This window comes from Phalacrocorax aristotelis, chromosome 17 (assembly GCF_949628215.1).
Source record: "Phalacrocorax aristotelis chromosome 17, bGulAri2.1, whole genome shotgun sequence".
NCBI lineage: Eukaryota > Metazoa > Chordata > Aves > Suliformes > Phalacrocoracidae > Phalacrocorax > Phalacrocorax aristotelis.
Genome location: NC_134292.1, coordinates 5851481 through 5865531, shown reverse-complemented (window position 1 = coordinate 5865531; position 14051 = coordinate 5851481). Strand labels below are relative to the sequence as shown.

The following is a 14051-nucleotide window of genomic DNA, read 5'->3' as shown; positions in this document are numbered from 1 at the left end:
AACAGCAAAAATGGGAATTGTAACTTGAAAAGATTTAGCAGCACTCTGACCCTTAACAATTGCTAAATCCAGAAACCAGCTACATTTCCCAGTTGCGTTCTTTGTTTTGATTTGAGCAGACCTCGCTGGAAAGACCTCTGCTTATCACACAGCAGAGTCCATGCACTGGCAGTGCAGTGGTCTGAGAAGCCTCCCTTTCCCCACCAGTGGGACAGCAAGGCTGCTCTCAGAGTACCGGCCGGCTGAGGCTGCATACGTGACGTGTGGTGGAGCACTGCTTCTCAGCTCCTCGGCAAGAACATCCTTTCCTTTGCCTTCAAGGTTTTTGTTGCTTACACTGGGATTCCCTCTTTCTACAGCTGCGTGCCCAGAGCTGGCAAGGTGTGGCTGTATCTCATATGTGCTGGTTTAAATACCTACCTTACGTAGCCACACGCTTGCAGCAGCAGGGACTTCAGTTTGGGCTGCAGATTGTGCATAAAATGGATAAACACTTGGAAAACAAAAAGCTGTGGCAGCAGGCACTTCATTGCGGTCAATAGCTTAGCTAACTCTCTTTAGTCCTGAATCTGGGGTTTAAGTCTTAATTTTCAGTCCTTAGTCTATTTGCTGTGATGCTTGTGGCTGCAGTATGGATTCCCTCCATGTGTATGCACAGGTCTTAAAGCACACCATGGTCTCGATACCTGTGCACTCTGGGGGACATCTTACCTTCTGTCCATTGCGAGCTTTTCCAGGTGACAGCCCAGGATCACCTTTCTGACCCTGAAATGAAAAACTTTAATTAATGACATAATCCAAGGACCCAGGCTACAGATGGGGTTCTGCTTCTATCAGCCCTCCAAATTAGAAAAGTATTTTGTTTTATTTCTGTCTTGCCCCGAAATCCCAAATGTATTAAAGTATAGCTGTTTTTCTGGAGCTGATTGCTGCTGCTGAAATGTTGAGTTTTAAATAGTATTTGACAGTATTAAAGTGACTAAAGAAAGGATAAGGCAATATCAGGACTTTTGATACTTATTAGACTACACAGCTGTGATTTCTTCCTTGCCTACAACTATCATCACAAAAATAATTACCAAGCTTATTACTGAAGCTAAACCATCCTCTTAACAACTTGCTAGTTGATGTTGCTTTTTTTAACTGTGGGGAAGAGATGGAACTGCAGAGAAGGTTACACTAATTAGACGCTACCAACAGCCAGAGCAATTGTGTGGTTTTCAGGCTGGCAGAAGAGAGGGGCACACTTTATCTTAAGTGGCAGTATTCTTTGTTTTCTTTTTTAACAGCCACAATGAGAGAAATTACAGTTTAAGACTGTGATCTTCTGACAAATACAGGCTGGAATTTCAGCAGCATTTGAACATCTAATTCCAGTAGATTCCTTTGAAAATCCCAGTTCAAATTCTTGAAAGGTGGAAAGGTGGTACGTGCACCTAACAAGGTGAGAGACAGAAGTAGGAAAAGCTAGAAGAGATTTGAAACGTGCCAGATTCTTTTGGCAGGGAAGAGATAAGGCTTAGCATACAAAGAAGCTTAGGTCTGTGTAATGCCTCTTCTGGTACAGCTAGGACACAGGTATCCCAATATCAGGCACTGGCCATTTAACACCCCTGGGATCATAAACAAGTTGTAACCTCCGTGTGCCACATCAGCAGCACGGGATTCAAAACGAACCACGAAGCACAAGACAGTTGTGAGGATTAATTAATGCTTGTCAAGTGAAGCGCTCGGAGGGAACGTGAGGCCCTACAAAGGCGTAATAGTATTTATTAACTGGCATTTCTCATTAGTAGCACAAAGGTCTAGTTATAGCTAGCTCTTCCAAGCAGCCTCATCAAGACTACATTTGACATGTACTTCCCACCTTGCACAGTGCATAAATCTCCCTTCTCCTCCTGCAGCATCCACCACAAGCTGCAAGGCTCAGGGAGTGAGACTACTTGGCTACGGACTGTAGGGAGCACTGCTGATTCAAGGCAGATGCATCTGTACAAATTCTGAATGAAGGCTGCCTGGTTTCCAAACAGTAAATGAAGTCATGCAGATAATCTTGCTTTGCATGCAGCTGTTATCAGGGCAATTCTCCCACTCTTTGAGCTTCAGAGCAGTCAGTGGGTGCTACGACTGCTTGGAACAGATTAGAGGAGGCCTCAGGATCGCAGGGTATCAATTTTGACTCTGCAAAATTAATTTACTGCAGCAGCAGGTAGACACCCACCTCTCTCCCTAAATCTTGCCATGTGCTCAATGCAACGACTTTGAGCCATGTAAAGGAATACAAGCCTCTTACATTTTTCCCTGGGAAGCTCCAGATCACATTAGCAAAGGCTGTGTTTTGCATCACGATTCTGTGTTCAACGCTGCTGAGACCACCATACAGGTGGAGAACTCAGCCACAAGTAGGATGATACTTCCCTAAGATTAATCAGCAAGATGGCACCAGGGCCAGAGAAAACAGATGCCTTGATGCTGAGGGCTGAAATTGTGGATTAATTGCCCGACTCTTCTCACACAGCAGCCACAACATGGGAATTAGCCTCAGCCTTGTCCATCACTAGGCCTCGGCACCATGCCCTCAAGCTTCTCTCTCTCCCACCCCAACTGACTGAGCACGCTACTTCCTCTCGTAAAGGAAGAAATTGCTTTCTTCGGTTTTTTTCCTACCTGGGAGAAGTCTAGAGGCGTGCAATTTAAACACATCAGCTTTGCAATCCCACTAACAGCATTTTCAACATCAGTGAGCCAAACTGATGAGCTACCTTGGAGCCAAACCATCCCCTAAAAGGAAAATCCATATTTTCCTAGCACGATAACGAGAGAGATTTATCTAGAGCAGCTGACTAAGCAAACCACAGTAACGCCTGATGCCTAAAGCCTCCAGATGAGAGATGCAAACCCAACTCCTGTAGTGGCTTTTGAAAACACACCCTGTCCGATAGCTAACCCTCCTCCCAATCCCAAACTCTATTAAGGCATCCTCGGAGCTGCACCTAGTCATTAGCAACAACGCCCCTCCTGCCGCTGCTGGCAGCTTACAGGTCACACAGCCAGCCACAACCCTAGCCCAGCTTGCATCTACAGCCATTTAAGAGGTTATCTGCTATAATCAGTCGTTGCTAACTAGATGCGAGAGCAATTTTGCAACTGCCAAGGACAACAAACAGAATGCAAAAAGTGGCAAGAGGCCCTCGTTAAGAGGTTGCACTTTATAAACTGCTGAGAAAGCACGACGGGTGAAATTCTCAGGTGGGTGTAATGCCACTGAAGTCAGTGGAACTGTGCCCACGCAGATCAGCAGGAATACGGCTCAACAGCTACATACAGCTCTGTGCAAAAGATCAGCTTCCTATGTACAAGGGCCTACAAGCGCTCAGCTCCAGTGATGAGAATAAGGTGGACCCTGCACAGGATAGATTCAGAAACGCAGCAATCTGACAGTACAGCGCTGGTGCTCACCAACGCAATACAACTGGGCAAGAGACGTGCACAGACACACACATCTCTGCCACCTGCAACGCCACAGCACATCCCTCGCACGCAGCGGATTGCCCGACCTCATCGAGTGCTCTGTTGGATCAGCTGATAAAAATTATGCTCCTGGGTTACTTCCTAAGTGACAAGGACTTGGTGTTACTCATTGTTTCCAAGCTGTTTCTATCTGGGAATCTTCAGTTTCCTTTCTTGGATTGCTTTTTTTTTCCATGGTATTAACTCTATCTAGGGAAGACCTAGCCCAGCAGCCACTTGAAGGCGCTCGGCAAGAGTAGTTGGGGCTCTTCTGCTTTGTTGCCCAGGCTGAGCTTTCACAAGTCTATAATTTCAGCTATGGGCTGGGTCTACTAAGAAGATATCAGGTCCCAGGTGCAGGCTTGTCAAGCCTGGTGAAGGGTAGAGGCATTTAAAATGCGAGGGGGTGAAATATCAAGTTTTTGTGCAAAGTCCACCTTCTGGGACTGGTGAAACACCAGGGAAATGAAGGGAGGGATGGAAGTCAAAACTCTGGGATCGGATACATACCTTCCAGAAAGTGCTTCATATGCAAAGATCTCCCTGCTAGAGGTGAAATTATGCCCAGGCCTGGCTGAGCTACAGCTCTCACATCCCATTGCAAACTTAATACTTATTTTGACAAAGCGTCATGCAGAACAGCCTAATCTGCAAATAGTGGCTGGACAAAATTAAAATGTACCGCACAGACTGATGACACCATATCTCTGCTGCAGACTATTACAGCTATCCATCCACTGAGGGCTTCCTGCTGCCAGACTGTGCATCAAGATGGAGGAAAAATGCTTACAGGAAGTCTTTATTTCTAGTAGGAGACCAACTGAATACAGCTTTACAGCCAAATGATGATTTCTGACAAAGCATTAGGCTAAAAGTGTTCTCTGAAAAAAATCCTATAGCATAGAAACAGAGTTTGACTCTACAGACTGGACCAGGCTGAAATTTTAGGACTGGAAGTTAGATAAAATAACTTTGATTTGACTTATAAAACTCAACAAGTGTGATCTGGAAGTCATTGATGAAGAATAAATGCAGAACACTACGCTGTAGAACTTTTACAGCCTCACTTTTCAGGCCATATAACTATACTTTAGAATTTAAAACAGCTGCTGTTCACCAGCATGTCTCCAGTGCCTAATTTTTAATCACATAGAGGCAGCGTGCCAAGTTTCCAGAATCTTTTTCCCAGAGCATCAATAGTGTTCATAATATCTCTGCCTCCTGATGAGATCATGCAAAGAAAGGACTCTCACTTGTACCTTTCTCTGTTTGGCTGAGACATTCTACAGCTTCCTTGGTAGTGAAAACCTCTATTAAGCATTGCCTTTCAAAACTCACCTATTCTTTAGTCCCAGATAGGTGTCATAAATCTATTTCTGTGTAAACAATGACACCAAAACAATCCAAACCAATTTCCCAGGAACTTCACAGTCTTTAGGTAACTCAAAGCCTTACGCACAGAAACAAGCTGGGAATCAAAACATTTTTCTGAAGGGTCCTGCAGCCCACTGGATGAGCTCCCCCCTGGAGCTGCATCTCTGCTGAAGTCTCGTGCAAAGGAAGGAGGTCAGGCTGCCGGGGGGTGACTCCCACCTTGCAGCGCTCCAGCTCCCACCGGCTGCAGCACCCTGGGGGGAACGTGTGTGGAGGAGAAAAGGACAAAACACAGGGCTCCTGGCACTGCAGGAGGAGGTCTGTGCGACCTCATGGGAGAGATGAGGACGTCTAGAAGGAAGCAACAGGATCAGTTTGGGAGGACTGGGGGGTCAGGGTTCCCAGAAACTCTGGAGAGGGAAGGAGAGATGAGGGTGTTTCAGGAGGAGGAAGGCAGAGGAGGAATCTGGGTGCTGCCAGTCCCCTCCCCACTGTCTGGACTCAAAGGTGGATGAGCAGGCTGCAAAATTAAGACAAGAGAAATGAGAAAGGAAAGAAATCCAGAGCTGGTGAGGCTTTGGAGTGGGAGGATTCCACTGCCCTCTTCTCAACATAGCAGTTTGCTCCTTGGCACAAGCATAGCTGAAGCAGGAACCTAATTAGGCAGCCTTTGAAATTAGGGAGAACCAAGAACCAAGGCACACAGCAGGGTCTCTCACAAGCACAGGAAAAGGCTTTGGCTGTGCTGCTGCAGGGCCTGTGTGCGAGCAGAGGGGAGGGGAGAAATGGCCTCAGCTACTTGTCATTTTATACGGAGCAGGATGAAAAAACCTGTGCTCCCCCCACCGGAACATCCTCTGAAACAGGAAGGCAAAAGCTCCTCACGCCAGTTGATACTTACTTTCAGGCCTGGGGGGCCAGGTGAGCCAGGGTTTCCGTGGGGACCTGGGGGACCCTAAAAAACACAACGAACACAAAACAGAGTCAGAAGGAGTCGGTAGGCACCTGCGTTAGCCCTGGGAGCAGCAGAACGTCTCGGGCCGCGCTGTGGCCAGACCTAAGAGCACAGTACCCAGCCTGCGCCCGGGCAGGGAGCGGCTTCGGCAGCACCCTCGTCGGCTGCCAGCTCCCACCCAGCTTTGCAGAAGCTGACGTTGTGTCTGTCACCACACGACATGTCATGTCAACAGGATGATTTGGGTACACCACATACTGCACAACCAGGAACAAAAACTACCGTGGGATCAGGGGAGTCAAAGCTCTGCAAGGAGCCCCAGCAAAATGACATGGAGGTAGGCAGAGGGAAGCGTGGCAGGGTGTTAACAACTCTTTTGGCCAAAATGGAAGAGAACTCAACTGATTACTAAAGAGAAGTTTTAAATTGTGCAGCTATCTGAGATGAACTAATTTCCTCAGAAGCCAGATATTTGCCTTTAGAGGTTAGAAAGGGAATGGATGGCTGGACAGTAAAATGAGACGAGCAGAAGTAAGTCCCTGTTTAAACCATTTAGGTCTCTATTTTTGCATAGGTCTCACAAGCCAATGACCCTGTCAGAGTATCCACCTCAGATCACATACATCAGTACATCCTTTTGCACCGTATTTTAAACCACCCTGCATATTTTCCGAAGACTATTTAAGGAGTTATCTGGAATAAGCAGCTAAGAATAGTTTATCCCACGATTGTATACAGCACAGAAGATCTGTTAACCTTTCAGGCAGAAGTAATAACAATTCTACGTCATCTTGAACACGTTCCTGGGAGATGAAACAACCTGAAGATTCAATTCCAAGAGCTCCCATTCTGCCAAGACCACGTGTGAGCTTTACACCACCATGAGGAGCACTTTAATGTACCCTCTAGTTAGAAGGAGTACAGACTAGAGGATAAAAAGCCACTCAGACACTTCCTCAGTAAGCTGTGGTATTTCTAATGAGCACTTCAGCATAGGTGGGGCCCAAATCTTCAGGGTCTGATTTCCAAGGAAAATCATGGCAGTTAAACATGCGACTGCCATCCAAGTTCAGTGCCCTTGCTCTCTTTTGAGGGAACATCAGTGCGCTGATGTCTGTTCAGTTTTATTTTTACTACACTGTAATAGACAATAATGGCTTTTTTTATTTAGCTATTGTATCTTGTGGTACAGACAGTTGCTGAGCGCTCAGTGCTATTTCACAACACATGCTACTCTGCTGAAAGAGGCTGTTCAATTAAAAGGCTGAGGCTGGACTTTTCAAACGGCATTTTTTACCCAAATAAATTTAGTGAACCATTCTTAAACCCCTTCCAAATTTTCAGCCTGAAACCAAATACATTTATTGCCCCATTCTTAATTTCCTTCCAAATTTTCAGCCTGAAATTCTCCAACAGTTTAGCCTGGCTGTGAATTTCCAATGAAACTGAAACAAGTTTAATTAAGGTGTCTGAGTATTAGCTTGCCATTTGAAAACCCATATAGATGCTTTAACCAGAATAACTGAGCACTGAGTAGTCTTAATAAATTAAATATAGTAGTCTAAATAAATTAATCTTCCCATCAAACTATGGCATCATCTGTTCACCTCATTGGGTGGGACACTGAAACAGAGACTTACTGTGCTGCTTAAGGTAATTCAACAAGTCTGTAGTAGCAAAAGAGCTTCAACCCAAATCTTCCAAGTGTCAAATATGTATGAAAATTAATATTAAGTAACAGAAATCATAAAAATAAAGTGCCTGTAAAGGACAAGTTCCTAAAAAGCTCTTACACGTAAGCAGTAGTCTAGGTAGCTCTGAACAGGGTTCATAAATCCAGACTGCTGCTAGATTTGAAGAGGGAGTTCAGCTGTTACTCAACTTTGGAGTCAGGCATCTTGGCTCAAACCCTATTTCAGTGCAGTTAGTTGAAATCTGTGCTCCACCATAGCCTGGGGCAGGCTTAAAACAGTGTCAGACTGGAGAGAACAGCATGGTTTGGTGTGACTCCTAGCTGAAAACCATAATTTGCAGGGGGAAGCCTGGAACACAGGAAGCTCAGTTGCCGATCAAGAGCTCCTGGCCTAATCACACACCCAGTGAAATTTGGTGCAGGCTCTTCCAGAGCTAAACCAAAGCATAGCTACATAATCATAAAAAGCCTTAACCAAAAGGAGGAAAGAAGGGAGAAAGAATCTAGTCCCAGTATCCAGTGACAAAACATGTGATTATGAAAAACAGACTCATGCCCTGAGACGGAGCCTTTACCACTGAATTCAATGAGATTCACGGTATGTAATCCAGGCAAAGGAAGATCAGAAACCCGTCCTGTTCCCAAAGACCAATGTGGTCTTATCCTAGTAAGAAGTGGCCACATCCTGCTGATGAAGTGACACTGGGAAGTCCAGTCTGGCACACAGGCAACTGCTGTGACCACGTCTGGGGCTTGTGCTAGACATTTTAAACTGCTCTCGTATAACTGTGGAGAGAAAAGGGCGTAGTCTGGCATTAGTCCTAAAAATGGTAAAAAATAACTGATCTCGATGTGTTCCAACATGGTTAGTCCCGAATCTGTGATTACACCCACATTCTTGGCAGAGGAGGAGGATGCGGTGTGGTACAGTTAGATGGGCTGAGTAACAAAAGGTACAGGACAGCATCTGTCTCGGGAGCGGTTAACAATACAAAATCTGAACAGGCAGGCCTTACAAATTAATCCACACACCAGTCTGCAAGCCCCAGTAACAGTCATCATGCTCCCAAGCTACTCACCCTTGTGTTATTAAACCCAGTCCAATGTTCACTCTTCTTCTACTGTGCCCAGCAGAATTACCCATCTCCGACTAGTGCTCCTAGATATAGCCCTCTTTTCATGGAGAAGCAATTCAAGTGTTAATTGCTTCGTTGTTCTACAGTAAATTTTTGTATTTTACTCGTGCTATCCTGGATTTTATTCAATTTTCCACTCATATCTAGAAATTTGGATTCTCCTAAAAATATTTATCACCAATACCTTAGTTTTGCTCCTCTTTTCTACACACAGGATGGGACAATGCTGAGACCACTGAATAAAAAAATCCCACAGCACATATCACTGTGCGCACGTATGCCTGTTTACCCACCCGCTTTGGCTCCCGTATAACTGCTGAAACAATCCAATCCAGCAGCAAGCAAACTTGTGTCTGAAATCTTCCAAGCCTTGCCCTAGAAATTCCATGGAAAATTTTACCATGGGACAGGAGTAACCCCAGGCTCAGTGGCACAGAGACCAGAACAATCCCTGAGTGTGTTCTCCAACTGAGGGGGGGTTCCCCAAAGGTGACGGGTTTGTGATCTCCCTGGAATGCCTTTTACGTGAACGATGTTTCTTGAGAACCACACTGTGCCATCCAGTTCATCCCGGTGACGTGCCTGGAGATGGGACTCTGCTCACAGAAGCGCTTTTATATGTACTGGTTCACAGCCCACAAAAACTAACAAAAGTGTAACTGTGCACAGCTCCCCCCATCCCTCCAGCATTCACAAGGAGGGGAAAAAAATCCTCCAAACTCCTGCTAAATGCTAGAAAGCTTTAGTCAGGGGAATGACCACTCGTTCAAAACTCATTATAGGTCTTGGGGTTTCACTGTGTAAAGCAACTTTTTCTGCTCCTGACCTACCGATCCTGCTCTGACCTCTGGCTTGCTGAAAAATGAGATAAATATTTGAAGTGAAGCCAAACAAACTGTTTCTTTAAACACTTCTTTTCAGAAATTGAAAAATCTTCCAAATAGAATGAGGATACCGGGGAACCTCTACAGCTGACTAAGTTCTTGCTTGTTTTAGGAGGGAAGCCCTGCATTTTGAAGGAAAGAGAGATTTTTTGCAACCACAGACCAAATGCAACAGGGACATGTTACACCGGGACCTTGCAGTCCTTCGAGCTGCTGAGGTTCACAGGAGGATGGCAAGAGCATCCCAAGGCATCAGGAAGCGCATGCATGTTCTCTTCACCCATCCATTTGGATTTCTCCTGTATTGTATCGAAGAGGTTAAATAAAACAAGACCAACTCGTTCTGCCTCTGACCTGTCGCACGGACATGGGTAAAACACTCCCCTTGCACCTGAGTTTGCTCACCTGTTAGAGAGGGAGATCGACTTCCAGTGGGAGCTGGCTTCCTAAATTATTCAAGTGTTTTGCAAAGTCTGACCACAGCTCTTTCCTTGCTGTCCCGGGAGTGAAGCCAACAAGCAGACTCCTCTCTGTCCTGTGTTGCCTTGCTGTCTCCTTCACGTAGGAGGGGGACAGATAACTAGGGTTTACATAGCACTTACCTGGGAGGCGGCATTTAAGACCAAGTATTGTGGTCCACAGTACTTTTCTGCAGGCCTGATTAAACCCCGGGTAGTTTGCTGGTCTAACCCTACCAGTGAGGACTGCAACAAGTCACTGTGTGTGATCAGGGTAGATGCGCTGGCGAAAGCGCCCACGCCGACAGCCTGGGAGCGAAGCTAACTGAGTCCTGGGTGAGGCAGGAATAAGCTGCAGTGGTGCAGAAGTTATTGCTCCACCAGGAGCCCTTTGTCGACAGTTACTTGCGGAGCTTGTTAGCGCAGCTCTGCTAGCAAAACCCAGCCTCGGTCACTGCCTCCCCACTAAACCCTGATGTTTGAAGAAATGCAAAGGTCATCTGCAGAAGCGAAGCGCGGCACACCCCGTTTGCAGGGAACGGCTCTGTGCGGGGCCCTGCCGTGCACCCGGGCGCCGCCGCACGCACGCGGCTGCGCAACACGTGTCCCGCTACATGCCCAGCAAAGCGCTTTCCCGTCGCAGGAACCCGGGGAAACCCTTAATTGCTAAAACCGCAAAGAGGCACCTCAGATCTTACGCAGACACTTGCCAAGGCACATGGCACATTCATCTGAGGAAAAGCAGCATGGACAGATCTCTTGCCTACGCCCCAAAATCTTTAACGCAGACATAAAAGCTGAAAACAATCCTAGCTGGATACAGAGAGAGAGAAAACCTTCCTATTGAGTGCATGTGACCAATACGGCAACATCTGTACAGGTTTGCAGAGCTCCTGAGAACGTGTTATTACCCTCATTTCCAGACATCAGAACTGCAACATTTTTACCGCTTTCCCTTGGAGTCCCTTAGGCAATAATGAGAAGAAGAGACACGCAGGTTTCATTTCTTACATATCTCAGAGAGTAGAGCACAGATACAGTCTGTATCTCTCAATGTGTCCCTGATGCCGAGCGATAGGGTGTAAAATTAACTCCATGCTCCTAAAACGGGGATTGGCTTTTAAAAATCAAGAAATTGTCGTTTCAAGACGACTGCCACTATCCACATAGCTACCCTACCTTGGGTTGCACTTGAATGCTGAGATGTGTCCTGAACACAACCTTTTAAGCTTTAACAAAGACCGGCATTTATTATTGCAAACCAGGTGGCATTGCTTACATGGAAGAGCAACACTCAGACTGCAGAAGCAAGTCTAGTGATACTTATCTGCTGGAAACAAGGAGACAGAATCAAGGGATCAGCCAGCTTTTCTTACAAACTGTCACTGACCACAACCTCACCCTCACAGCAAAAGCTAATCAGAGCTTTCGTTTTACCCTGAGTGAGAGAAAGGGAAATAAAACAGAGACGACACAGAATTCAAAAGAGTGGAAATACTGCACTACATCAGCAAGAAAGCCACTTAATGGACTTCACAGCTACAGAAGGTCATGAGTCAAATGCTGTGACTAGATTTTCAAATGAGCCAAGTAATTGTATAAGCATTAATAATGTAGAAATTATGCAAGCTACAACAAGGGCAATTATGGCTCATGCTGCAGGCCATAAACTGCATTGGTGACGAGAAAAAAATCCTTCCTTTCCCCTGGCACTGAGCACTGCAAAGTTGCATGCAGTAGTCACCTCGCCTCCGGAGCTCCAGTCTTGGGCTGGAGCCTCAGGGGACACCGCATGGGTTACCCATGGGCTGGGCTGGCGTAAGAAACATGAGGCTGCTTGGTTTGAGGATCTGGTTAGGCAGAGGTAGAACGCAACCCCTGCAGTATTGCACATTTATTTTTAAGTGTCTCATGCACAACAAAAGCAAAAGACACAAGAATTCCCCCAAACCTGTCTTAGTTTCTGGCAGCTCTTCTTTGCAATGAAATCCTTAAACTCCAAAGACCCACAAGAAAAAAAAAGTACTAGAAACATGTTGCAAAGTCAAAACAACTTGTGCACAGAGCAGTTCTGTCTCCAGTGCTCCAGGCCAGACATTTACAGAGTGACCCTTTTGCCCCCTCCCAAAATTAGCACAGCCTCTCTGCAGAGGTCTGAGCCAAGCCAGGCTCAGCTGTGCTGAGCACTTCCTAACTGGGAACTCTTTCCTGGGCTGATTCTCAGCACCTCTGGCAGAGACTGAACTCAGAAATCCTCTGTTGCTTATTGTCTTTCAGAGGAACATCTTAAATATAGGATGGAGCATGCCACAGCCGGGGAATAACACAGAAAGTTATGACACAGCTTCCACAACGCTATTTTCTTCAGAAAAACTCAGCTTTGGGAGTTAGTGGAATTAGGATGTAAGCTGAAATTTGGTCATTCACACAGCAGGCAGGGGATGCAGCTGGGGTCCCCAGACATAGAGTCTAGTTTGCACACCACAGGACTGCAAGAGTTAACACCAAACACCTCTCCTGAGTAATGAGCTGAGAACAAACGTTCAGCCTTACTGGGGACTTGCTAAGAACTGCAAACTCTGGGCGATTTGCAGATGTGGTTGCTGCTCAGGTGTTTGTAAACAGAAGACATCCGGGCTGACCAACCAGTCGTGCTGATGTATCACTAAACATATCTAACGTGGAACAGATTGTCTTCTCCATAAAACACTTGAGCTTGACGCTATCTAGCCTTACACTTAGGGCCCAAGTCAGTATTCAGGTCTGTTAATTATCCATGCCCAGGCTGCAGGGGGTCCTGCAGACCCTTTGGATTTTACTGTTGCAGAAAGGAGCTGTGTTTATCTTTACTGGTTACTGCAAGATCTCACAGGACTATAACAAGTGTCCTCAGGGACTGCACAGCCTCCTAGCTCTTAGCCTCTTGGTTGCTCTTTAAAGACATTACATGGGGTTGAGTTTTAGCCAAGTATGTGTGAGGAAATCTCCCTCAGCTGCCAGGCCAGGATGCTGTCTGGATCACGGATCCAAATATTCCCTCCTTCCAGCCTCAGACACTTGCATCTTTTGATTCCCAACCCACATCAGTTCAGTGCTCAGGAAATGGGCTCCATGACCGTACCTTGCGGGACAGCACCTTGCTCCCATGGAAAGGGTGCCAACAGTTAACTGTATCCAGGTCAGGCATGTTGCCCAGCTTTGGGAGACTACTTCTGCAGCTAGGCCAATGCAGAAAGCTTTTCTCACATCTAGCTGCAGCACTCAGCACCAGATGTTTCCTCAGCACAGCACTCAATGTTCAAAGATCTGCATCAGATTTTAATGTTGGAAAGAAGTAATTCAGGAATTTGCAATGGATCTTGTAGAATACCTCAGACATTTTGCTCTAGATCCTGAAAAGGAGCCAGAAAGCAGGTCTCAGTCTGGGGAACACAAAAGCCCATCCTTGTGCATTGAGTCCTTGGTCCTAGACCATGGTCCCACTAGTGAAGGCACAGTGGCAGTGAAGGAATGGATACTGGAAACAAAATGGGACAGACAGAGCTCATTCTTCTGACAGCCATTTAGAAACATCCATCCCCAGCCTTTGCTGGTGCCAAACCTTAGCTCTGGGAGGCTGCAAATCACCAGTGTGGCCTCCTGAAAACCTTTCACTGGGAATAAGAGAAAGGAGAAAGACCAGACCTCAACAGAGGGGCTTGAAGGATCCATTACTCAGCCATAGGAACATATAACAGCCCTTGGAACAGTAGGACAGGCAGAAGCGAGTACAAATGGAAAGAAGTTTTTAAATCACTTACTCGAGAACCCCTCTTGCCAGGTGGTCCTGGTAAGCCCGGCAGACCTGGTGGACCCTAGAAAAATAAAAATAAGTATTAATGATGGTTCTATAACAGGATGGTGCTCCTGACAGTGTTTCAGGGAGACCCGTAATACAACCGTTTGGAGAAGACCTGGGGATGAGGGCCAGTTATGACACCATGGCCACAGTTTCCCTTCAGCTTATGCTACTACCATAAAGGGATAAAAGCCATGCACAGT

The 14051-nt window shown here is 46.2% G+C and overlaps 1 protein-coding gene across 5 annotated transcripts in view; it reads right to left on the bottom strand.

Moving 5' to 3' along the window:
- The window catches only part of COL27A1 (collagen type XXVII alpha 1 chain), a 214281-nt gene that overhangs the window by 122733 nt on the left and 77497 nt on the right, over positions 1–14051 (bottom strand). For all 5 annotated transcript variants that reach the window (XM_075112252.1, XM_075112254.1, XM_075112253.1 and 2 more), the window contains 3 exons: positions 13811–13864; positions 5786–5839; positions 712–765 (listed from right to left, as the gene is read on the bottom strand). In XM_075112252.1, the coding sequence (XP_074968353.1) occupies positions 712–765; positions 5786–5839; positions 13811–13864 (162 nt within the window). The remainder of the gene's footprint in view (positions 1–711; positions 766–5785; positions 5840–13810; positions 13865–14051) is intronic.